The following is a 27,953-nucleotide window of genomic DNA, read 5'->3' as shown; positions in this document are numbered from 1 at the left end:
ATTAAGGAGATACACGCACTGGCAGTGCTCCGTCCAGAATGTCTTGATATGGTCTAAGTACCTACTTATAAAGGAACAGGTCGCTCAGGGCATCTTCGACGTCCGGTTACTTCCCTATTGCTTAAGCATGTACCCGGATATATATTCCCACGACACTTAGGGCCGGGCCGCACCGTGCAACTTTGTCGGCCGACTAGTTGCGCGACACGAAAAATGTATAGAAATGTGTGCGACAAAGAAGTTGACGGGTGTGGCATGTCTCATCTACCTGCATGCATTGGTCTGGTCGCCCTCAGCAAAGTTGTTCGCGAGTTGAGCGGTGCGGCCCGGCCCTTAGTCCCACGCTATCGGTCACTTCTGAGAACTCCACGGGAATGCGACCGAGTGCCGCTACTACGCCAATTCGGTGGCCATTGCTTAGCCTACTTGTACTTAGTCTGCAGACAATCCTCGAAACCAATTATAACGGTCGCACAGTGTCAGGGATGCGCCTCGGCCTAATCCGATTGCACTTAACCGGCGGCTCTTTTTAGTATACGCTACACTATCATACTAACGAGAACTTGAGTGCCAAATATTGCGTATTCACGATTTTAATGGCAAATATTGTCTTTGTGACTAATAATCCAATTACCCTTATAAGTTATAACATACTTCGAATTAGTTCATTATTTATTACTTTGGTTGGTTATTAAAATAGTAAAAATAACGATATGTAAAAAGAATTTTATAAAATTCTTAGTGTTGCTACCCGGCTTTGCCCGTGTTTTTGTGACTAAAAAATAACATAAAAATACTGGACTGACCATCTATGCATATAAAAATACTGACCAAAAATTGATTACTATGTACATATGAAACAAATATACAAATGTATACACAAATACATAAATAATAATTCAAACATCTTCGCCTGTTAAGAAAAACTTCATGCTTCATGCATATATTTACATTCTAAACAACGATTTGGGTCTGTCCTCGTGGGAGATTGGATCGTTATCATTGACGGATTGAATTCTTCAATTGAAACAGTGACTTCAGTAACTTCTTCCGGTGTTGCGAAGTACCTCCTTAGAGAAATCGGAATATAACCAATATATTTGTTTTCAGGTGGAATACATTGATTTGAAGAGCGGTCACAAACAGCCATTGAAGCCATTAAATCAAGCTCGTTCTGATTTCTCAGCAGTGACACTTCGTCGCGGTTCGTCCACTGATGTCTACGCCATTGGTGGTTTTGTAGTAACGAATATCGAAAAAAATACGGGAGATATTTTATCTTCAGTGGAAAGGTGATTAAATAATTAATAATCATCACCAGATCGATTGAAAGAGAAGTTGACGATTATTGATTTCGATCAGGTGGAGCAGCAAGACTGGGGATTGGTAGATCGTCGCTCCATTGTTGGTGCCCGTTGATGATCAAAGTGGTTCTGTCATCGCCGATAAAATATACATAACAGGCGGGCGTACATTTGAAAATGAAAAAGCTATATCTACGAATAAAGTGCAGATGTATTCAGTGGAGACCAATTCTTGGACTTACCACGCTCAGATGATTCAGGCAAGACGTGGTCATTCGGTGAATATATCAATAAATTAACTATGTAACGCGACGTTCTCCCGAGTGTCCCTTCAGTTGGTAGCGGTAGTAATATTTAGGGTGGCACCAGTGACTTTACCGCGCCAACACCATGCTCCTCTCGAGCGCATCGAGAGCGAGTCTCTCATCCGCCAGCCACCGTCGAAGAAAGATCTCTCCTGTGCACGTCTCCACGGGGAGACGGGGCCCAGAGATCCGCCATCTTACTGAAGAACCGCTGTGAGGTCGAGTGCAGCATCACTCCCTCCCAAGAGTACCAGCCCAACGTCCCCTGTATTCCTCACGCCGTTTCCGGAGAAACATCAGCCGTGAGAGGACCCGACCACGAGGAAGCTGTTATCAACGAGACGATTTGCAGTCAGGAACCTCCCCGACTATATATAAACTGTATCCCAAGGTTAGTTCACGTTTCCCTATAACCCCACTCTTGGAAGAAGAACGACATATCCGCCCTCTGCATCACCCACCGCGAGATCAGATAAGCGCGCGTAAAACCATTCGTTACAACTACATATTGCAAATAATACAAAACTCTCCAAAATAAAATGAACTAAATTTTGATTGTCACCATTTTAGAGCGCCGCATTCAAAGAGAAACTTTACGTCGCTGGTGGTTTTATTTGGGAAACTTATACTCGTCTATAGACTGTGGAGCATTACGATCCAAATGCAAATGTGTGGACAGCATTTGGACCAAACTACCGAAACCTGTAGAAGGAATCAGTCTCTGCTGTTTCCAAAATAAACTGCTTAACATGGGTGAGCTTTTTTACGGCTTAAGTTGAATCTTAAATGTAGGATCAATTTTGTACAGACGCCAGGGGTCCTCAACTCGAGAGACACCTGAAGTCGGTTTTGTAAGATAGCTCGTGGTAAGCGTGGGCGGGGCTGGTTTCCTCAAGGTGCCTTCCTTTATCGTCGGTGGTCTGGTCTCTGCTGATATCGGCTGTTCTGCTCTGTCCCTTTCTCCTTCGTAGGTCGTAAATCTGATCACAATGATTATATTTCCACGTTGAATATATATAGAGCAACCAGGGGGGAAGAAGGGGGGGGGGAGTCAACCAAGAAACCACGCGTGCCTTTTGAGGTTATCCACGCGTAGCTGAGTTGTCTGCCTTCTGGACGAAGACAGACCAGGCTTCCTCTGGCGCACACCGGACGGATACTGGAGCTGGTCTCCAAGTATCGTCAACCATCACCAGTGGACGAGCTGGTGATTTCGGTGGCGAGGAGCTAACTGCGTGTTTATGCCGAAGCCGTTGGCGAGCAACTGTCAGTAGTGGGTGGCCAGCACAAAAATATATCGGCCAAATCGTGGGTCGTAAGGCCCCGAAAGCCGATCATCAGACATAGTCTGAACAAATTTATTGTTGTGATTTTCAGGTGGACACGATGGATATGGTCGTTTAAGTGATGTTTGGGAATATGACGGACGGTCAAATCTTGGAAAGCTTCAACAAGTCATACAAGTTATAGCAGAACGAGAGATGATGCGATTGCACATGTCATTCCATATGATTCGATTATTTAATCGACTGCAGTTTTTTGTGTATTATTTGAAAATTAATTAATTAATAATAATAATCATTACATGTATTTAAGTATACTTTTTTAAATATTTGATATAAGAATTTTCCAAGAGTTTCAAAAACATATTTAAATATAAATTCTTATATCCATTAATTCTATCTTTCCCAAATATATGTATTAATTTTACCGATATATAAAAAAATATCGGTTCAGTTCCGGTTCGGGTCCCTATTAATTTTAAATATAATTAATTTCAATTTATTTAGAGACATCTATATAAATTTTTGAAATTTTTTTAAAGAATAACATTGACTTGAGACATCTATACAAATTTCATAAACAAATTTAATCGGTAGTAAATTTGAATTGTAGTATTATTTATATTTTGTTTGTAATAAAATTTAGATAGGGGTGTGTACTAAGTTGCATGAACGAGAATGGCAATAATTTGATATCTCATGTCAAATACCCCGTTTTTACGATCGACAAGTACGATATATACACGTGAGATTAGTTTTTTTTATTGTAGGTATGTACTAGCTTATCAACAAGATAGCAAATAAAATTTGAATGTACGTATGTATATTATATTTCGTTGTTAATTCATCTTTAAAACAAATCTCGATTGTACAACCTTATCACCATCATTATGACGTTCAATGAGATGGTTGAACTTTTCGAATGTCAGATCAAAATCACAGATTTTAGGACGTATGGTTGTATGGAGGATGAACGAATGAGACGACTGGCATGTTAATGCACGTGTTTATTATATGACAGCTGAAGACAGAGTGAGTAGTAGCTCTCCGAACCCAGCCGAGTTGGTTCCCACTCGCAGGAAGGCAACCAAACTCGACCATGTCGTATAAGCGAGCCGCCACATCACTCCCCCCCCAGCATCAGCGATACCAAAATTACAAAGAAACAAATTTTACCAAAAGAAAAAAATTATTGTTACACAAAGAGAAAAAATTATTACGTGGGGAGAAAAAAATTGTTGACGTGGGTCATCCGCTGTGTACATAGGTGTACCGCCCTGAATGGTCGGTAGATTCGAGGGCGGTGACGTCGCGAGCAGGACGGTGGGTGGTCCGATGGTCGCGCGATGCGATGCTGCGGCGGCGGCGCTCTTCCGAGGCTGATGTCGGTTGGTGGGGCGGCGGGGGCGGCAGGGGCATCGATGTGGTTGATGATACTCCGAGCTGGACTGTGAGTCGTTGTGGCTCGTGGAGGTGTTGTAGCGCTACCGCCCGTCTCGGCGTGACGACGCTCGTGGGGACGAACGGGGCCTTGATGATGATGATGATGATGATGGTGCTGAGGTGGTGTATGTCTTGTGGTGCTGGATGACCGTTCTATGTGTAGTGGATCGCGCATGACTCCACATCCAGCTGTCAAGATCGTCGTCTCATTCGCTCCCCCATTTTTTAAGAGCACCTGTCGTCGACGTTGTGGCTGGACGTCGGTAGGTAGGTAGGTAGCCGTGTCTGCTCGTTTATTGTCACCCGCGGGCCGCGACGCGTGTTGTTGATGGCGATGGGGGCGCGGCGGGTAGCTTCTCCCGCCTGACTCGGCGAGGCAGGGATGAGCGGCATGTTGAAATTGATCGAGGCTGCGTGGCTCGATGTCGGGGGTCACCAGTATGGAGGATGAACGAATGAGACGACTGGCATGTTAATGCACGTGTTTATTATATGACAGCTGAAGACAGAGTGAGTAGTAGCTCTCCGAACCCAGCCGAGTTGGTTCCCACTCGCAGGAAGGCAACCAAACTCGACCATGTCGTATAAGCGAGCCGCCACAGTTGGAATATAAAACGAATCACAGTCGACAGAAAGTATTTATTACCTTTTTGTAAAGTGTCATGTTGAAATTATGCGCGTTTAAAACCGGAATTTGTCAATATTTTCACGACTATCCAATAGATAATGCACCGAGATAAGTTTTACTGTCAAAACACGATATTTTTCAACGATTTCGTATGCTGAATTAATCACGCATCAACAATTCGTGTCTCAACGTATGCTAAACAAACGATGTGTTTAATTGCTTATTTTACGGTGGGTTTTAGGTAAGATTTGGTGGCGTATAATTCAGAAATTCGGAAAATAATGACATAAATATAACAAGAGTTGGGAGTTTAAAACGCACATTATATATGATTACCTACTCAGATAACCGATCTGATAAATTTTTATACGAGAGTATTGTATCCAATTCAACGTTATACTTGAATGTCGGGTATATGTACACATGCTAGTTAAGGCGAAAAGTCACTGAGTGGTACGTGTTTATTTTTAGATACTTTTAACCAGCAGCATGGACTAATGGTTGGCATATCTTCCTATGATCAGTTTGGTTATGATTGCGTTGCCAATTTTTCTGATTTTCATTGAAACGATTCCTGTAAAATTGGCTTTCCCTCCCCATATGAGTTATTATGTTATATCTCAAGGTTCGTCGGGTTTCTCTCTACAGATGTCTCTGTGGATGATTATTGTGTAGGTATAAAAATTTATATCGTTGTATAAATATTTGTTATTTGTATTGTATACGATGTTTGCAGTGCACATTGCTATGTGTGACCATAGATGCTTAAATACAACACACGTTCAATTGAATTCGAACATCTGCTGCCAGCAGATTTTTACGTTAAAATAGGTTGTTTGTATTTGAAAGCAATTGATTTTTGTCTGCGCATCTGTCAGTTGAATAGAAGTATCGTTCACACATGACAGCTATTGGTGAGTAACATTAGGTTACTAACGCAATCAGTGATAGATTTTCTTCGCTGGAGGCCGAGCCGTCACAAAAAAGGGTCGAGTTCCAAACTGCCCTCACCCGTCCTTTCCCAAATGAAGACAGAAACCATGCTTAATGTATTTTCGGAAATACGTACGTGCGCGCACAAACGCCTCATTGACTTTTTTCGCATAGGGTGGCAGATTTTAGCCAAACCCAACGAGAAAAATATTATGTAATATGACCAACCCAGCACTTCTCGTGGACCAAGTAAACAAACATTTATCGAGTTCCATCTTCTTAATTTTTTGTTAAAATGTAATGCTCACAATCTAAATGTCAAGCCACAATCTAAAATATTCAGCAGTTAAGGATTCTGCTATGGTTACAAATTCAGAAATTCAAATTAATGACACGGATTACACGACCCATGTTCAATGCTACCTGGAAAGGCTTAGCGGGTAGTATTATTGTTTACTTTGTGCATACATGCTCAAAATACAACGCCTTTCGGCATTTTTCAGGCCCATGGACTCGTTAGCAAAACGCCGATCGGCGTTGGTCAGCATTCAAGGGTTAAATATTCTAAAACTTCATAGATTTATACATTGCTTACCCCTGCGACAAATAGACCGAGCGTGAACCTATCAAAATATCTATCTAATATATAATTTTGAAAGAGACTTTGTATATATGTATGTATGTATATTTGCAACTGTCGTTGGGAACTATGTAAACAGGTAAGTTTCTATGACGATATATTTTCTTTTCGATTCAAATAAATTCGCCCCCGGCCCCGGGGGGCACCGAAGGCTCTAAGGGGCGCAGGCGCCGGATTCTGGTATACATATAATTTCGAAAGAGACATGTATATGTTTGTTTATTCGTGACAGTCAATTTAATAAAAAAAAACAAATGAATATTCAAATAAATTTATATAAAATAAAGCTATTCAAATAAAGTTAATAAAATGTTTACTATAAGATTAGTGATATTTAAGAGGTTTATATTACCGAGCGAAGCCGGGTAAAACCACTAGTACAAAATAAAGTTACAAATGAACATTCGACGATGCATATAAAGTGCATAGATTAACTTTCAACTTGATATCTTTATTTGCATTGTGCGTTTGAATCTTTAATGCATTCTATGAAAAGTGACAATGAGTAAAGTGTTGTCAAATACAGTCAAACCCATTTGATTTGATTTTTGATTTTTAAATGCTTTTTATTATTACGAAATTATGTTCACAATACATCTTATATCTATTTTAATAGCTACTGATCTACTGATCATTTTCTATTTTACAATTTAATTTAATTTGGTTAGTAATCATATTATTCTAATGTTAATCTACAGCATAATAGGAAAAAGAGCTCAAAAACCTATTTACAATCCTTATAAATGTTCATAATACATCTAATACATAATATTAATTAAAGACTCTTAAGTCGATGACTTAAAGCAGATTGTGTTTAGGTAATCTGTGTTTATACCTGAAGGGTATACACATTTTGTTGTAATCACCGAGACTCTTCACAAGTGTGCTAGTATGGTTATTAGTGATTCTGTCATAGAATATACTGGTTAGTTTGTTAGTAATGTCTTTAACAAATGGAATATTATATATGGCATGCAGTTTTTTCAAGTTAGGATATATGGGTGTATTATAAATTATTTTTAGGGATTTATTTTGTATTACTTGGAGCTTGGAAAGATTAGTATTCGAGGCGTTATTCCATACAGGTGAAGCAATCAAACCCATTTAAACTAATTTAAATGTATCACAAATTAAATAATGCATTAAGTATATTTTCGACAGCCATTATAATAACAGAAACAAATACTATAAAGGGGAAAGTGACAGATTTAATAGAAACGACTCAATAGGAATTTCGCACCGAACAGGTTTGAACACACATTCACTAACACCCACCCACTCGCTCGTCAATCAAATTGTAAATTTCATACATCAGAGAGCCCCTGACCAACATCCTCGAAGGTATGCAATGCATTGTATACTACATATTATAAATACAAATTATTGTATGTACGTATGTATGTTGGTGGGGGGTGGGAGGGGGGACGTGATTCGTCAAAGCGTCAATACGATACCTGCAACATACGATAGCGATACGTTCGACGTATACACACGTACTCTATGTACGTACGTTAAATGTGCCTGTTATTATATATATAAAGTGAGTGAAAACGAAGATGTCGGACATTGCGAAGATTAGCCAAGTTACAGTAAGATGATATCGTGTCATCGTTGTTTACAAGACTCCGCTGAACTATCGTCGACGCTCTCCCAATTCGGTAAGTCGACTATGTTTATGTTTTATAAGCTTTATAAATGTTAATCGTACTCGCCAATCAAAATGGTATAAAATTCACGGAAATACAGCTTAATAAAATTTTGATAAATGTGTCATTTTAAATTTTATTACTTGTATATTATCGTATAATGCGATTTATTTGAAAAATATCTCTTATCGACTGCGCTTTCAGGTTGAAACAAATCAATAGGTAATCAAAAACTATAGCGTTTCAGAGAATGTCATCAGTTTCCTAAAAAAAAAAATGGAAATCTTTCTTAACATTTAGCTTCAAAACTTAAGAAACCGAATTTTTTCACTAAATCGAAAACCGGCTTTTTACGGTTTTGTTTCCTCAAACTAACAAATTATGAATTTTAAATTTCTATGAAGGATCAAAAAAAAAGTGTATATCCAAACTTTCTTAGGGAATAGGCGTTTAAATATTATGCAAGCAGGGTTTCTCAACTAAGGCCGCAAAAATTTATTTTTAAGCAGGGTTTCTAAACCGGGCACAAAGGCACAAAGAGTATCAAATAAATTTATTCGCATTTATGAAATTATCATGTAGATATGACTGACAATTTCAAAACAGTAATTATTTTTGAAAACGCATTTGAAATTTATTGAAAAAATTGATTTTGCGCTGAATAGTCCATGCGCTGAATTGTCATCCGCTGAGTTGTCTGCGCCGAAAGGTCGGCGCTAAGTTGGTTTGCGCTGATTTGTCGTGCCACCGAATTTTAAATTTCTATGAAAGATCAAAAAAAATGTGTATATCCAAACTTTCTTAGGGAATAGGCGTATATATTTCTTTGGACAACAAAAAAAGGTACAGCACATAGTGGTGGCTTTGAGATTTAGTAATGGACCAGGTCTAAAATCCAATACAATATTATTGATAGTAGTTTCAATAACCTACACAATGCCTTTCAGAATTTTGGTATATTAGGTTTTCCATAATTTGTAGTTTTTGCGCGTTGAGGTATAAATAGTATAGAAAACGTTATCGTAATTTGTTATTAATTAATTTCCGAAACTTTCAATGGGTCGATAAGCTTTTGCTATTTTAACCTAAAACAGATGTTTAAAAATAAATTTGAAAGATGGAAATATTTTATAGTTTTCGAACACAAATTCATCTCAGACGAATTTGTCTTCAATTTGTTATTCACGATTCCACGATTACAATTTTTCTACAAGGTGAGAAATTATTTTTTTAATATAGTCTCGATAGTAGCTTATTTAAATCATTTAATTATTTGTGCGTATTCGGGATCTGCCATTTATAGCTGTGATATACACACATATATATATTTTTACAGATCGGTATTCATGGTGATCTCTATAGATGGTTCACCTCATACATTACGCGTCGATCACAGGCTGTCTCATTAAATGGATTTATATCGAAATGGATGAATATTCCTTCTGGTGTTCCACAAGGCTCCCTCTTGGGACCTCTATTATTCAATATTTTCATCTTCGATATTGAAAAATGTTTTCAGAATTCAAATGTACTATTATTTGCTGATGATATGAAGATTTTCAAGAGAATAGACAACCGAAATGATGCTTTGGCCCTACAAGATGATTTGTTCAGACTAGAGGCTTATTGCAGCATAAATAAGTTGGAAATTAATGTAGCAAAATGCTCCTGCATAACCTTCACCAGAAAACTATGTCCAGTTGACTTTCCTCATTCAATTAACGGACATAGACTCACAAGGGTATCGGAAATTAGGGATTTGGGAGTCTTTTTAAACTCTGATCTATCCTTTAGTAAACATATTGACAATGTTGTAGCTCGAGCGTCGAAGGCCCTCGGGTTCGTCATCCGGTCCTCCAAATGCTTTACTTCTATAAAATCATACAAAATACTATATTGTGCATACGTAAGAAGTATTGTTGAGTTTGCATCCCAAGTTTGGAACCCAGATTACTCTGGTGCAAGAGACAGATTGGAGCGCATTCAGAAGAGATTCCTGAGGTACGTCAGTAGCCGTTTTGGATTAACCTATACTTCCTATGAAGATGCTTGTAGGTGTCAGCATCTACTTCCTCTTGTCAAAAGAAGGGAGATAGCTGATATCTCAACAATTTTGAACATCCTTAACGGCTCGATTGACTGTCCTCAATTATTGAGCAGACTATCATTGCGTGTACCAAATAGAATGACTAGATGTAATGAGCTCCTTTACATACCTAATACTTTTTCTAATTATGGAAGAAGCTCATTCATCTGGCGTGCAAGCTCCACCGTCAACACACTAATCTTAACAATTTCTATGTTTGACTTATTTAATATTAATGCTATACAAGCTAGAGTAATTATTGCAAATTTGTTTTTCGATGATTAATTTTAATGAAAGTTTATGATTATGATTATGAATTTTTATTTTGATGTATTTATTTTGTCTTTTTGTTTTTTGTTAAATATTATATTTTTTATATTATTTCATAATTTTTATCATATTATTATTCTTATTATTCTGATATTTTTATTATACTGTTATTTCTATTTTTTTTCTTTTTTTGTTTTCTTTAACTATCTTACTCTATTATCATTTTTGTTTCTTATTTTAAATGTTTGAGCTTTTCTTTTTTTACCTATATGTGAAAATTATTAATGGTTTACTTTTTATATTTTTTTTACTATCAATCTAATAAACTGTAAACTGTAAATTTTCCAAATAAATAAAATAAAATAAAATAAAATATATATATATATATATATATATATATATATATATATATATATATATATATATATATATATATATAATACAAATTTTATTATTTCTAATAATAATATATAATAATGATCTTATGAGAGTTCATAATGTTTATAACTCAATTTAATTTATAATGGATTATTTTTTGCATATTTACAATTTTTTTTCAATATAAAAATTTAAAACTTAAAAAAATCTTAATTTTCGGAAACCGGTGAAAGCCGGTCGACCGGCTTTTTATTTTTAAAATACAGAAAACCGGTTTTTTCTTTCGGGCGGTTTTTTGGAACCCTTATAAATACATCCATAGCTTCGATGACATCTTCAGGTGAATCTTTAGATATTGTACGATGAAAATCACGAGTGGGAGTCTTATTTTCAAAATCATCGTGTTTTTAAATTAACACTGGATGATAATGATACGATCGAAAGCAGATACTGAGTAATAGCTAGTGTTAATCTGTCATTAACACTGTCTAGCGTTAATCCGTCAGATATTATACTGTCGTATTCTATTCGGTCAGTATTTGTGATGTTCCAGATAATCAAACTCTTTAAAGGTGTCAGTCATAAAAGATAGTTCTTATTTAGACGAAAACAAAAAGGCTGTAAAGTTTACGTATAGTTCTAATTGTTAAAATTTGATGGAATATTGATATTGGATTCTTTGTAGGCAAGTATTTTGATTTTAATTGTAACGTTGATCATTTTTTCGTATCATGGTTTATATGTGCAAGAAAAACCTTATCAATGTCGTTTGAAATTGAAAATAATGTTCTATTGTTTGTTTTTTTTTTCCATTTTAGTACAAATTTTTACGATATTAATTTGTTTTGATTGGTTATGTAAAACTTTGACGTGTTTGTTCAAATTGTTAGCATTTTGATATTTAAAACTGTTTTTCGAGTGTAGCCGGCCGCTTTAAATAATTAAACAATTAAACTAGTATTACCTAGTTACTATTAAAATTTTAATTAAACTCGTTTTAATTTTGTCATTCGTATGATACAGTATAAACATAAATAATTCAACACTCGTTCTGCTATTAAATAAATTATATAAACGAAAAATGTAATCTCAAATATTGTTTGTGGTATAAATATACATAGGTCTATCAAATTAAATTAATTTCTAAAAAAATACTATACATATGTATGTATGTAGATGTACGTAGTTTTATTTTATTCAAAGATTTGTAATTTTATATATAATATAATTTAATAATTTAAATATCATCAAATTTATCTCACACAGGAAGGTCAGTTGACCTTATTCTATTCGAATAAATAAATTTTCTAGTGTTTTTGAATTTATTAAACCGGATAAACGGGCTATATAATATGGCGATCGCTCACACGTTCATACGAAAATTACTCACATGGGAAATTGCTCACACGAAAATTCGCTATTTTTACTACATTGTCATTAATTTTAAATGTTGGTTCGCGGGTCTAAATTTGTGAGCTAATTTTCAACCACTTCCAGATTTGACTGATGCAACTTTCGTGTGACCGATATTCGTGTGAGCGATCGTCATGTGAGATATTTATTTTATTTTATTTTATTTTAAAAAATCAATACCACAGAGACTTGACAGGTTGCCCCAAAGCGTCAATGTGATTTTAATACAAATAATAAAAATCATAAAAATTACAAAAAAAACATCATAAAAAAAATAATAAAAATCATAAATAAAAAAAAAACATAAGAAAATAATAAAAATCATAAATAAAAAAAACATCATAAAAAAATAATAAAAATCAAGTAAAAAATATGTACACAAAATAAAAACAAAGAAATAAGATTGAAAAATTTATATCGTGCTATTTAGGATGTGTTCCACCAACTCAACATAACTGGCATCGAATAGGTCCAAGTATTGTGCCAGTAAGTTAAGGAGTCGAACAGCTCTCGAGAGGGGGGAGTTCATGAGCACGTTTGATTTAGCCCTAATTGGTAAAAATATATCATGTTTTCTTAAAACTCTACGATTTTCCGGGGCCCAGAATTTTAGTTTCTCCAGGATAGTGGGATTGTGAATCTCTCCTCTAAGTAATTTTACGAAATGTTTCCCAAGAAATAAATCTCTTCTCTTTGCCAGGGAGTTGAAACCCAAAGATCCCAAGACAAAGGCACTAGGGAACAGATATGGATAAAATCCAAATGTCTTCAGATATAAAAATCTAAGGAATTTCCTTTGGACTCGTTCCAACATTAGAGAGTAACGAAGTTGATAGGGAGACCATATAATGGAGCCAAACTCGAGCACACTGCGAACTAATGTACAATATAAGAGACGAATGGCAGTGAGCCCTAGTTCAGACGAATTACGGATTACGAATCCAAGGATTTTTGTTGCCCTATCACAGATATTCTCAATGTGAATGTTGAAACTCCAACTATTTTCGAAGACTATTCCCAGATCAGATATAAATAATTCTCTCTGAAGAAGAGAATCATGAAATTTATACGGATATTTAATAGGAGAACGAGAACGAGAGTAAGAAATGACCCGACACTTTAGGATATTGAAGGGAAGTTTATTAACATTAGCCCATTCATAAATAGAATTCAAATCCTCTTGCAAATAAAGAGCGTCAGGTAAATCAATTATTCTCTTATAGATTTTTAAGTCATCCGCATATAATAAAAATTTAGAATGGTGAATAGAAGATTGAATATCGTTGATAAATATTAGGAATAATAAAGGGCCAAGATTTGATCCTTGGGGAATCCCAGAAGTGGCAACATACTCATAAGAAAAGCAACTCCCAAACTTAACGAATTGACGTCGATCCTGTAAATAAGAAATAAAAAGACCAACAAGATTATAAGTAAATCCAATAAAACTTAATTTACTAACCAAAATTTTATGATCAACTTTATCAAACGCCTTCTCAAAATCAGTATATATTACATCCATTTGATTATTACAATCCAAAGTGCTGGTTATGTCATTAGAGAAACATAACAAGTTGGTAATAGCTGATCTGGCCGGACGAAAGCCATGCTGCTGATCAATGAGCATACTTTGAAAGTGATTAAAAATGTATCTGTGTAATATTACCTCAAACATTTTGGCTGGCGCTGACAAGATAGTTATTGGTCTGTAGTTCCTTACACAAGATTTATCGTCCTTCTTATGAATAGGAGTTACTTTAGAGCATTTCCATAAATTGGGGAATGAAGAGTTCCTTAGAATTAAATTAAAAATGAATTTTAAAGGTTCTAAGAGACTAACCTCACATCCTTTTAGGATGTAATTAGGGATGGAGTCAGGACCGGAAGAATAAATATTTTTTAACTTTAGAAAGCCATATTTCAGATCGGAAGAGTCAAGATGATTAATCGCTAAAGTGGGGAAAGTAAATTCCGAGTCATTGGTAGGTTCCATGGAATCAGTAGGATTATTGAAAACTGATTTAAAAAAGTCGGCAAATCCATTAGCAATGTTTTGATCACCCTCTAACAATCCAGAATCATTGTACATAATGGTCGTCTTTACACGATTTACACGTTTAGAATTGATGAAGTTCCAGAATTTCTTAGGGTTTTTAACTATGGAACTTTCACAATCAGCTACATAAACATTATATGCATTATTAATTAATTTCTTAATTTCCGTACGTAAAATACGGAAATTATTTAAGATAAGAGGATTGCTCGATTTCTTCCAGAGTTTATGTGTTTGATATTTACTTTTTAAGAGATTAATAATTTCTTTAGTAAACCAAGGCGGATAAATCCTTTTACTCGTCACTAATCCTTTCAACCGAAAACAATCATTAAAAATAGAATATATAATGTCATAGAAATTAGAGAGGGCCAAATTAACATCTTTGCACTCATAAACTCGCTCCCATTGACAATTACAAAGAATATCATTTAAATATTTGAAATCAACATTTGTAAATAACCATCCATTTAGGACAGAGGTATTAAGACAGTTATTTATTAAACGAAGTGAGGAATAAGTTATAGTTAATTTTAAATGAATATCAAGAGCAGGATGATAGCTGTCTTCAGGAACCAAGGAATCAACTGAATTTGAAATAATAATATTCTGACAATCTAAATTTGTTAATAGAAAATCCAACATGGAATTATTAAAATAGTTTCGAATAGTATTAATTTGTTTTAAGTTGAATAAAGATATAAAAAAATTAAGGTCATCAGGAAAACAGTTAGAAGAATTCAGATTAAAATCTCCAGATATAAAAATGCGACCATTACTTAAATGTGAATAATTAGATATAATTAAATCGAAAAATCGCTTATAAATATTTGGTGGAGATCTTGGTGGAAAATAAATAGTACATATGTATATAAAAAAAGGAATGTTAACAAATCTTAGTTTTAGCCATACACATTCATGAATGTCCTCAAGATGACTAAGTCTTTCAACCGAAATAATATTTGTATTTTTAACTGCTAGAAGAACACCACCACCTCTGGCAGATCTATCATGGCGATATATATTGAAACTGCTGTCAAGTACTTCGGCATCATGTACAGATGAGTTTAGCCATGTTTCAGTAATAGCAAGGACGTCAATAGATCTAGAAGCGGCGTTGTTGTAGAATTCCTTGAGTTTTGTATTTAAACCCCGCACATTTTGATAATAAAGTTTAATGTTACGGGTCACGGGTTTGGGCAATCGGTTTCGAAGAGATTTTTTGAGAAATAACCATTCTCTTATGCCAGTACCCATAGGCCAAAATTCAGGATTGATAATTATATTAAAAGTTTCAGTATCTACACTAATTTTAAATGACGAGCACATGTCAGTTTTAGCAACCTGAGAAACGTTGATTCTTTTATTTTTAATTTTATTTAATATGAACTGTTTCACAGTATCACAAGTGCAGTTATTTGCCAAATTAAAAACGTGTACATTCTTCAATTTCGGAATAGTGGCCACCTGTAAAGTTTTATCAGGTGCTCCAGATCCACGAGTGTATGGCAGTCTCCCAGAAGAAGTCCCAGCGACCTGACTGAACGAATTTGAAGGATCTACAGTAGAAGCAGAAGCAGGAGCACAAGAGACAGGAACATAATCAGATGTTGAAGCAGAAGCTGATGTAAGTGTAGCTGAAGATGAAGATGGCAGAGGTGAAGCAGTAGAAGATAGCGCTGCGACCTGACTGTAAGATTTCGCAGGTTTTATAGGAGAAGGAGGAGAAGCAGAAACAGAAACAGTAGAAGCAGAAACAGTAGCACACCCAGGAGTAGATGCTGAAGCTAAAGCAGACGCGAGTGAAGTTGAAGCTGAATAAGGCGGAGGTGAAACGGTAGAGGATGCCGCTATAACGTCATACGGGCATCTGACAGGTGTTTGTTTATGTACTGTAGTATTGTTACATTCAGTTGACAGTGTGGAGAGTTCTCGTAATGTTACCTCGCCCGATTGCAGAGTTGTAGGTTCAACAAAAACAGCTGGAGCCAGAGCTGCTGGAAAGGGACGACACATCATCCTCTTTATTTCACCGACATCAGTGTGGATAGTCTGGAGGGACTCCACAGCGATTTTTAGCGAGGCCAGGTTATTAAAAGCGACGCGTGCGATGGATACTATATTTTTAATTTCGTCGCTGATGTATCGCACCCTGTCCTTGGTAAGGACATTGGCACCAGATCCTTTTTTTGAAAGGTCCGCGAGTATTCTCTGGCTTATAGTAACAATATCCTCCATGGTAGAATGCGAACGATTTAACACGTCCAGACACAACGATAGCACAGATATGTACCATATGATATGTATATGATCTTATGTTACTGACGAAACTAAGTAAACGTCGAAAAATCAATCTAATCAATAAATACAAATTATTTCATATCTTTTACATATCGTATTAATTACATTTTATATAATATTTTGTTTTATTTTTCATTTTAACGTCGATTTATTTGAACATCACTATTGCAAAGTCCACATAATTTAGTAAAGCAATTTAAATGCGACACTATGTACGCAGTATATTAATAAAATGCGACAATATAATAATATCAACCTGACGTGCTTATTTTAGCCAAATAAAATCATAGGTAATTTGCTATTTTTAACCACACGTGTACATATTTAAGATACACATAGGAATGACTTCAGTTTTTATATTTGTAATGTACAGATTTCAATATACACCTTTAAGGTACATTTGAATGAAAAATGACTAAACATATTTAGATATAATATGCACAATCATATATTATACATATGTATTTGATTATCCAATGAAATGAAATGAATAATTAAATACATACAAAGTGAAGTTAATTAATATATCATATTTAAAAAGAATAATTCATTACAATTGTAATTGTAATATGTAGGTAGGCGATAGGGTTATATGTTTGTATATAATTTATTTTGACAATTCAATATGTACTTATTTGTAATTTTACGTGTTGCAATTTCAGCGAATTCACTGTTGAATCGGCTTAAGGAAAATCCACAATTTATTTTGCACGTATAGTTTTGCACCTACATATGTATGTACATACGAGTATATACATATGTACATTATAATATATACATCAATTTGTAATTGGTGATATATATATATAATTTTTTCAAGAACAAAGAATGCACATAAATAATTAAATAATCACCGATATCGAAACATTTTGGTATGAACTACATATTGGTAGACATTGTTTTAAATTATGTACAGTAGTTTGAAACAATAGACTTTATCATTTGAAATGCGTTAAAAGGAAGCTATAAGGATATTCAAATTGCATAATAAGTTTTACGAAAATAATAAATGACGTTTTCAATAACAAAAATGGTGGGGAATTACCCGTGTGTTTTACCTGTATTGAACTCTTTTTAGATAATATTGAAATATATTAACATACATATTATATACACATGTGTCATACAGTTGTAATTATCGATTAATAGTTTTGAATTTTATTAATTTTCGCAAATATACCTACATATGTATGTACATGTATGCTCATACAATACCCAGTTTGACCATATAATTTTTAAATGGCATACGTAAACTGCTAATAGTCTAAATTAACGTGTCGACATGAAAATTAACACACAAATGGAAAGTCTAGCGATGAAAATTTAAATGAACATTCTACGTGTCTACGATTATGATTGTAGCATAAAATCACATCACACAGTTGTAAAATACCGTCCGCGTGATTGACATGAACTATACATAGATATACATACCTACACCTGAATTAAGTGGAATTTGCAGCGCATCTCAGGACCGGAAGTCGATGATTTACCATCACAGGTAGTCGAAAATCCTGTTTTCTGAGTGCAATTTTTTTGCAATAATGCTGTCATACAAAAATTCACAAAATTTTTGTATAATATTTTCTCCGGTGTTACTTTGTAGTGTTGTTTGAATTTCGCACAGATATTTGATAGTTATCTATTATCTGTTATATTTTGGGAAGCCATCTAGAAGATATGTTTAATCTTATACTAGAGATGAAGATAAATATAATAATTCTTCGATGGGATTTATCGCGTTTAATAAATAGCTACATAAGTACATAAACGTAACATGTAACATGTGACTACTACAAAAAACGTGTTTTAATGTACCTTATCGTATTTTTCTTGGCGTTTCACGTGCATTTCGGATATACGTGTTTAATTTTTTTTATTTTTTAATACTTTCATGCATTCGATACTCATTGAGAAAATGAGATCAATCTCTTAAGTGGTATATGTACATATGTATGTACATACATATATAAAAGACGTGACAAAAAATACTGCAGGCATGTTTAAATTTATATATAATATGTGAAAAATCAATAGACGTACAATATAAGGCAAATTATGTATTAAGTAAGATAGAAATTATGATTCACAATCAGTAACAACAATAAACAGTTGGTAAATATAATAAATTTTCAGTACATTCAAGTCATTAAACCAATGGCTAGTAATTGTAATGAACGGTCAATATACATATGAACATATGTTATGCAAACCGATTGGTCAATTTATATTTAACGGTCAGTATTAAAATTAAATAATAAAAAAATTTTGACAGTTGGTTTCTAATTTGACATATGAAGTTTTTTTATGCTATTTGTTACGCATAATGAAACGATTTTCCAAAGCCAAAATCACGTGAGTGATTTTGTAATTTTTTTAGAATGGACATTTTGATTTCAACGAAAGTGTTTATCGACCGAACTGATTATCTGACCAAATTCCTACATAGCCACCGATCATTTCAGTTTAAAGCTAACTGCAATTAATAACTGATCAAAAATTAAGTTGCCATTATCAATACTTTAAAGAAGATAAGATCGAAAGACGAATTAAATTGGAATGGAATGAATTTGGGTTTATTTATGAAGCCATTTTTGGTTTCTGAACTGCTAGTTGCAAAATTGCAATGTTGTTTGCTAATTTTTTAGACTAATATGAACTTGAAAGATTTATATACGTGCTAATTTAAAATTAAAATATATAAATAAAAATGAAATATTGTTTTAAAAAAATACTGCTACAATATAATATATTGTTTAAAAAAAATACTACAAATCCGTTCCAAAACCTTATCAACTTTAAGTTAGTACATTAAGAATATATAGATATAAATTTTTAGCCTAATACATTTAGTAATGTGGAAAAAATTGTGTAGCCACAACACTTTTGGCTCTTCTAAGAGGAAAAAATCCCACTTCCGGCTTTTCAAACTTATTGATTTTTTTATTTAGATGAAATTGATGTAAATGATAATACTGGAGTTTTATTGTGAAGAGCAAATATTTTTAAATGGTCGAAAAAAATAATAGAAGAAAAGTGAACAAGAGTAAACTGTCACTTCTGGTTGTCGGATCTCGACCAAATTTTATATATTACTTGGTATAGAACTAAAACTTTTATATATGAAATTTCAGATTTATGGGCTTAAAGGTTTTTGTACGTCTTATGTAAAAATGTACGTCTTATCAATAAGCATTTCAATTTTTTTTCACCAAGGGCGTCATTTCAGTTTTTCCCACGGGGGGCAAAGTTTTTGACCAGTAAGGAATGACTTTCTAGGGGAGGGGGGGGGGTGTATTATATAAAAAAATGAGTGTAGGTATATTTATTTCAATCATTTATTCATTTATATATTTTTATCAATAAAATTAATAATTTTAAAGGATAAACGAGTTTTGCAAACCTTTTGTGTTTATATAATATAATACCTGACAGTGTTCTAAAGAATTTCAATATTCTATTTTTGTTGGTTTAATATTTTAATTCAAATTCATAATAATACATTAAACAACGTCGATAGCCCCGTTCCAATATAGTGGGGGGGGAGGGCGACTGCCCACCCCAACCTCCATCAAATGACGCCCCTGTCAGTAACTGATACGTTTCAGTGTGATAGGATTATCGGTGTTGGAATTATCTCCAAAATACACAGATATACATAGATACATACTTACACACACGTTTTCTAAAACATGATCAGTGATCGATTCCGAGTTCAAATCAGTCAAAAGCTCAAAGTTGAATTTTCGCATGATCACACAGCTTCATCTATTGTTACTACGTACACAGATAAAGGAGAAATATATAAAGAAACGTATACAAATTGAATATCATTGTCTGCGATTATTTGCGATTGCATATCATAATCTTTGATACTGATTTGTAATATTTATCCTAAAAAAACGACAATGGAATTGAAATATGTATCAATATATCTCAAATTAAGCATGTAGCTGGGCTCATTCATTAGTATTATTCAGATAAAATTTAATTCAATTTCAGGGCTATAGAATAAAACATCTCACACTGCAAACAACACCTGAACATTCAAAATGGATAACCCTGGCTTTACGGACGCAGAAATTCAAAAACCAACAAATCAAGTAATTGATTACGTTTTAAGCGATTTGTATTAATTTCGAATTATATTTTTGACATGATTTTCATTTGATAGCAGGACGAAAATGGTTTGCATCATAGAAAATCATTAAAGGTAACTAATTTTATAATTGCCATACTTTGGACACCATTACGCATTCGATGGCGTCCATTTTGTTTTAAATATACATTCATATATAACATTTATAAACATACTATGTTTATTTTCAATTTCAGAATGGAAATTTGGAAGCTATCGAGATGGAAGAGATGGAAGAACTGGAAGAAGAAAATGCGATATTCAAAAAAATCAATTCCATGTCCAAAGAAACTAAACAGTTTTTCAGCAAAAGGAAGCTCATGGTGAGATATGCGGCATTCGGATTATTGAACGCTTTGGTGTTTGCTTACTTTTTCGCAGCTCTCAACTATTGGTTTACTTACAGTAAGTATTGTCAGTAAATCACTGAAACAATCTACATAGATAGAATCGATCTAAAATTAATTTATTCGAATTTCAGATAGGAATAAGTGGGAATTTTGTGATGGATTTGGAATGTTGTTGATTCTGATGTCTCTGGTGTACTTTTTTCTGGTCTATTTCATCATTGTGAAGCCGTTCTTCGGCAAAGCCATCTACAGGCTGGTGCTAAAGCCCATTGATAACATCTACTTGAAGCTGTGGAGCATTTGGTAAATGAAACCGCTGATTGAAAGTATACGTAGATTAGTTCAGGTCACGTAACAACATACGTATTAAACGTAGACGTGTAAATACTGTTTGGCATTGGCAGAACAAAGATTGCTGAAAGCCATCATATTAGTAATGGAGTTCATATGCATCATATACGCAATTACCATTTAGGTATTTTGTAAAAGCCTATTTTGTAAGTATGAGAACAATTGTCATTGCGACGGTCTAGATCTACTTTTTAAATTGGGCGGAAATTCAAGTCAAAATTTGTCAGCGCATTTTAATATGCCTATTTATAACATCAATAATGAAAGTATTCAGTCAGAGAAATGTAATAATAATAGAAGTGGCTTTAGGTGTCATAGTGTTGTAAGATTGCGGTATGGCTATCGCCATACTAAATGCATTGTGCAACCTTTAACGATGCACTTTCCCACCTTGCGAGTAATATGAACAAATTTTTATCAAACACTAGCTGTATTACCCGGCTTCGCTCGGTATTTGTAATATAAACCGCTTAAACATGACTAATTTAATAGTAAACATTTTATTTAATTTATTTAAATAGTCGTTTGTTTTTTTTTTATTAAATTGACTGTCGAACAAACAAACATATATAGTAAGTCTCTTATAAAAAATTATATGTACTATCCCGGCGTCTGCGCCCTCTAGGGGGCGGAGCCCTATGGCTTCGCCTTCGGCGCCTACACCCCCGGGAACTTCGAATCCTTTGAATCGGAAAAAAACGATTTTTTTTTCGATTACGTCACGGATTTCTACGTACGAAGGATACATACATACATATATAAAAAATCTCTTTCCAAATTATATATTAGATACGTCGAACACCAAACACCAAACACGACTGTGGAGGAAACTAATTTAGTATGGCGATAGCCATACCGCAATTTTACAACACTATGTATGACGCCTAAAGCAACTCTTATTACTCTTATATTTCTATGTATTCAACTCTATTTGGGCTCAAATTCTTGTATATATGTATTAAAAAAATCGTTTTGACATTAATTATGTAAGATTTAGACGATTATATAATCGAAATCGACGATCTTCTGCAAGAATTGATTGTCAAAATGGTTCCGTATAAAATTGACTTACCATTGCTTGTGGAATGCAAATTACTGTCAATTTGTCAATTGTTATAAAATTAATATTAAATAATTGCTTTTTTGTTAAAGGATTTGTCGTTGGGTATTCTACTTGATCCTCGTGGCAGCTTTGGTAGTATTTTTGGTAATAGACACTGCAGGTTCCAGAGAACGACTAAAATCACTGATAGGCTTAGCAGTATTACTTCTTCTGGGCTTCATATTCTCCAAAAGTCCGACGAAAGTGATATGGAGGCCTGTCGTCTGGGGTGTGGCCCTACAATTCATCATGGGTCTCATCACCATAAGATGGAGCGTAGGTCGCGACATATTCCAGTGTATCGGTGATAAGGTTTGCTTACATCTACATATTTGTATGCGAAGTGGTACCCAAAACTTTGTCTCACAGTTTGTTTGCTTCTCAGGTTTCGACTTTTTTGATGTACTCCAACGATGGTAGCGCATTCGTCTTCAGTGATTTTCTCGTCCTCGAAAAGGGCGTGTTTGCGTTTCAAGTCAGTATATTTTTTGCGAACTGCAACTTAGGAATGCGGTCTGGAGATGGGGTTCACTAATTAGCTTGGTCGAATTCTGGTTTTTAGGTGTTGCCCGTGATCTTCTTCTTCAGTTTGATGATTGAAATCATGTTCCATTGGGGTGTGATGCAGTGGGTCTGTCTGAAGTTGGGTTGGTGCTTGCAAGTCACGATGGGAACCACCGTCTGCGAGAGTATCATCAGCGCGGCCAACACTTTCTTGGGAATGGTATGGTTTTTGTATTAGTTTAAATGTTATTACAATGCGAATTTCAGCCCAACACAGCTACATAGATAGCTTATTTTCCTAAATTGCATTCGATGAATATATAGCATATTTTTTTACCAGGAAGGCCTAATAGGTAAATCCCGATGCGACTTTCTGGTCAATTACAATCATCAATATACAATCTAAGAAAAATTTTAACAAAGCATCATAGAGCAGCAACCAGTGGGACTCGAGCCCGTAACCACTATGTTCGAAAGCAGTATATGTTAACTACTAGTCCATGCTGCTAGTTTAATGAAGTCGAGACCAATTTCAATAGATTTTTTGAATCTGAAAATGTTAGTTTAATTTAATTTCATCAAAATCGCTGGGCCTATTTTCAAGAAAACTAACAAACGTGCAATAATTTTCGTTTAATAGCATGTAGATTGTATGTATGTATGTATGTTTTATTTATTTTTAAATATTTCAGTCCGAGTCCCCTCTACTGATCAGACCCTACATACCAGATTTAACTAATTCAGAAATTCATTCTATTATGGCATCTGGTTTTGCAACAGTATCAGGTAAGAATTAAATTGACAAAATAATTAAAAAGTTCCTTTAGAATAAGGTCTAAAGTCAAAACAGGAACACATAGAATGTTTGTATAAAACTAGCATACGTGTAACTTGGAAAAGCTTCTTGGAAAAAGATATTTCAGTATTTTTAATTCTAGATATATGTATATACATATGTATACTAAGTTGATTGTAAATACTTATTAGATACTAAATTTAGTATCATTGCAGGTACTGTACTAGCTGCTTATATATCCTTCGGAGTGGAGCCAGCTCATCTCATCACAGCCAGCGTCATGTCAGCTCCAGCATCCCTGTGCTTTTCGAAATTATTCTTCCCCGAAACTGAAAAGTCCAAAACATCCGTAGACAACATTCAAATGTCCAAAAGGTAGATTTGACTGAAAAAAACTTGTATAAAAAGTGATGAGGGAAGATTTAATCTGCCGCTATTTTCAGTGACAATTCGTCTGCTTTGGATGCTGCAGCCAAAGGAGCGTCAGCAGCCATCTCATTAGTGTTAAACATAGCTGCGAATTTAATCGCTTTCGTATCTCTCGTCGCCTTTTTGAACGGTGTCCTCAACTGGCTGGGTGTCCTCATCGGCTGGGACTTCTTGACCTTTGAGTGGATCTTTGGGAAAATCTTCATACCGCTAAGTTGGGTCATGGGTATGTCTCATATTGAGTTTTAGTGTTGTTTTTGGGGTATTTTTTTAGTTTGGTACATTTTTATGGCATTTTTAGGTGTTCCTTGGGAAGAATGCGATTCGGTGGGTACCCTGATAGGGTTGAAGACAGTAGTTAACGAGTTCGTTGCTTATGAAAGACTTGGAAAGTTCAAGGAGCAAGGTCTCTTGAGTGTAAGTACCTCTAGAAATAAACTTGTATTTTATTTTGTAGAACCTTGTGATACTCAATACGAAGTCGTGTTCCAAAAGCAGTCAGAAATTTTTGGTTTTTTAAAACGTTTGTTTAATAAAACACTTTAATTGCCTTCAAAATACTCATTAAGCGTGTTTTTTTTAGATATCAAAGCAATTCTAAAACACTTCATTGTCCTTGAGCATTTTCGCTGTTTTCTGTTTAACATCTTCCATACTTTCAAAACTCTTCGGTTATCGTTTTGTTCAAGGGAAGAGAAGAAAGTTGAATAGTCCCAAATCAGGGTAGTAAGAAAAATGGAAAACAATGATCGTACCAGTTGTTTTTGTTGACAAAAAATTGTAAACTTCACGTCGTGTGCGGGCGTGTCACGACATAAGGTCCAAAGCTATAAGATCCAACGACAAGGGCACACTAAGGTTGGACGATTTTCGGTTGGACGTTTTTATCATCTGGGCTTTTTATTGTCTGGATCACTTAGCAGGTGGGCATTCTAATGGGTGGATCTTCTTTCGTGGTGCCCTTGTCGTTGGATCTGGACTGGTTGGCATTGGACTTTCTGTCGTGGAACCGTGTGCGGGTACGTTGTCGTGGTGCAAGAACCAATCACCTGTTTGTTGCAGTTTAGGGCTTTTAAACCTCATAAAGTTGTATAACCATATCAAGCCTTCCAGATAAAACTGGTAGTCGACTGTTTGGGCACTTGGGTGCTCGCGAGTCCCGTGTTGCTGATTCCAGAATATTTCTCTATTTTGCCTTTTGGGCATTTTTAGCGCCGGAATCCACATGTCATCGTGCGTACAGCGCACACAACACAAAACCGTGCTCCACTAGTGCGAGTTTTTAGCTCGAAATTATACCGATTTAAAGTTCATCACACTTCCAATTAACCCTTTTAAACGAAAACAAAAAATATTGTGGCCAGAACACTATCTCAATAAAGATGTTTCAATAGAAAATACTCAATATAAAATAGTATTAACAGTGGGAAAAAATCCCAAGTGAAAATACGTACTTTTGAATTTTGATTTGAACTGAATGACTAATTAGAGAGATTTGAAAGCTGAAAAGTACTACAAATGAAAGATAAAATACCCGACTATAGATTCCAATATTCATTTTGAACAGGAAATTGACAGATTTTGAGACATCGATCGAACAACACCGAGATAAAATCGCGCGATTTAAAAAACACATATATTTACGAATCTCGAGCCGATCAACATTTTTTATTACCAGATTCGTATTTACTGGGCATAGATCTATAAGAAAAGTCATATCTCGTCTCCGAACCATTTTTCGTGTCGAACAGTGTTAATATCCACAGAGACATCTATGGTCAATTTTGTAAATTTGCAGCATTTTAAACAATCAAGCGAAATTCGAGATTGTTGAAAACTCGAGATTTTGCGAGAAAATGGGTAAAGGTTGCCAATTTTTTGGAATGTGAAAACCAGATAAATGGGCAAACTCTGATAGGAAACGATCGACCTGGAGTCACAAATCCAGCAGAAACCAGTGGGATTTGAACCCGTGACCATTCTGTTCATATGCTAACCACTAGTTTATTCTGCTGGTTTTATGGTTGATATATACATATTTTTATGCTTATTCTACACCCTCAAAAGAAGATCATTCCATTATGAGACTTTCACATACAGACTTGTACTAAAAAAGGGTGTGAAAATATGTGAAGTTTTGTCTTCAGTTGATGTCATCGGCCAAGGTCCTTACCGATGAATAAGATTTTTTTTTTAATTTTCAGCCAAGAGGTGAAGGGATTGCGACTTATGCCTTATGCGGCTTTACAAACCCCAGTTCTGTCGGTATAATGGTTGGTGCTTTGAGTGCCATGGCTCCAAATAGAAGATCGGACATTGCCAACGTTGCTGTCAGAGGCTTTTTTGCCGGCTGTGCTGTTTGCTTCATGACAGCGTGCATAGCAGGTACTTTACATGACTTATTTTCAACGTCATAAGCATATGATTCGTTATCTATGTACATACATACCAAACATGAGATAATCACAATTGAATTTAATCACTTAAAATGCCACCGCGTATCTAGAATGATTTCTCACTCGGCAAAAACGAATAAGGTCACATTGTGGCCTTCTTTATGTATAAAATATACTCGAATCAACCTTGAATTGTTGTGTCAAATGCAAGAGTGGTGATTTTAACGATGACTCGTGTTTATTATTTCAGGGCTTTTGATGGATCCATCAGACTATGAAATGAGTAGTAATTCGACAAAAATTGCTACAACGATTGCTACAACAATTACTACAACACTAGCATAAGTGGTTTTTTTTATATTTAAAATGTACATATTAATGTATCGGTACTTAGAATAATGTTTAATTTATTAAAACTTGATATACATATAAGTGATTTATTTTAAATTATTCATATTGTGATAAATATTTGTATTCCTATTGTGAAGTATATTTGAATTGTTGATTAATATTAGTATCCAAATATTTTATTATTAAAAGGTTATTTTATTTCAAAATTTAGAATATTTAAAAAAAATTATGAGACATCTATCGATTTTATTTCAAATGTTAATTTTTAATGGAAAAAGGTGGATTTTCAAACTATAAGGAGTTTATGACAAAATTAGTCAATTCAGTGATTGAAAATGTATTATTCTCGACAATTTTCATATTTTCTAAGATAGCAAGAGTACATACATAGTTGCAAGTTTTATTCATTGATTAATATAAGATAAATTTACTTGAATTAAACTTCATAGAACGACGAATCTGTGATACCGCTCCATCTCCAATAATAATAGGAGAACAACTCATTGATATTTAGATCGACTTTACATTAAAGATAATATTATAAAGTTGACATTGCAAATTTATGGCTTCAAATCATGAATGAATATCCTGAGATTGCTAAACGAGCTGTGTACATACATAATATATGTGTGATCTGTATTCGCAGGGAAAATAGAGAAATAAATGGTTTGGTGAAATACAGTTGCAAATTACTAGGAATTTTGAATATATGCATATGGTTTGTAATAATAAAAAAAATAAAGTAAAAACATGTTCAGTGTAACTCAATTCTAGTCGTTGATTCTGTAATAACATTTTAAAGAAATAAATTCAATTTTACGAAAAACTTGTCTTCAAATTCTTAAAGCAAAAT

At 34.5% G+C, this 27,953-nt stretch overlaps 1 protein-coding gene across 2 annotated transcripts; it reads left to right on the top strand.

Annotated features, from left to right (window-relative positions):
* The first annotated feature begins 7,842 nt into the window (after positions 1–7,842).
* On the top strand, positions 7,843–27,921 carry LOC143915279 (putative transporter YutK). Of its 2 annotated transcripts, none has more exons than XM_077435838.1 (14): positions 7,843–8,194; positions 20,686–20,786; positions 20,858–20,896; positions 21,019–21,226; positions 21,303–21,474; positions 22,675–22,936; positions 23,010–23,099; positions 23,187–23,348; positions 23,821–23,914; positions 24,140–24,299; positions 24,368–24,579; positions 24,655–24,770; positions 26,558–26,738; positions 27,000–27,921. In XM_077435838.1, the coding sequence occupies exons 2-14, from the start codon at positions 20,736–20,738 to the stop codon at positions 27,092–27,094; spliced, it is 1,842 nt and encodes a 613-aa protein (XP_077291964.1). In that variant the 5' UTR covers positions 7,843–8,194; positions 20,686–20,735; the 3' UTR covers positions 27,095–27,921. The 2 variants fall into 2 exon arrangements, with proteins under 2 accessions (XP_077291964.1, XP_077291965.1); XM_077435839.1 differs by having other exon boundaries at positions 7,850–8,194; positions 20,861–20,896.
* The last annotated feature ends 32 nt before the right edge of the window (positions 27,922–27,953 follow it).

This window comes from Arctopsyche grandis, chromosome 8 (genome assembly GCF_051622035.1).
Source record: "Arctopsyche grandis isolate Sample6627 chromosome 8, ASM5162203v2, whole genome shotgun sequence".
In the NCBI taxonomy this organism is placed as follows: Eukaryota; Metazoa; Arthropoda; class Insecta; order Trichoptera; family Hydropsychidae; genus Arctopsyche; species Arctopsyche grandis.
Note: the sequence above shows the minus strand (reverse complement) of the source record. Positions and strands in the feature narration are given on the sequence as shown.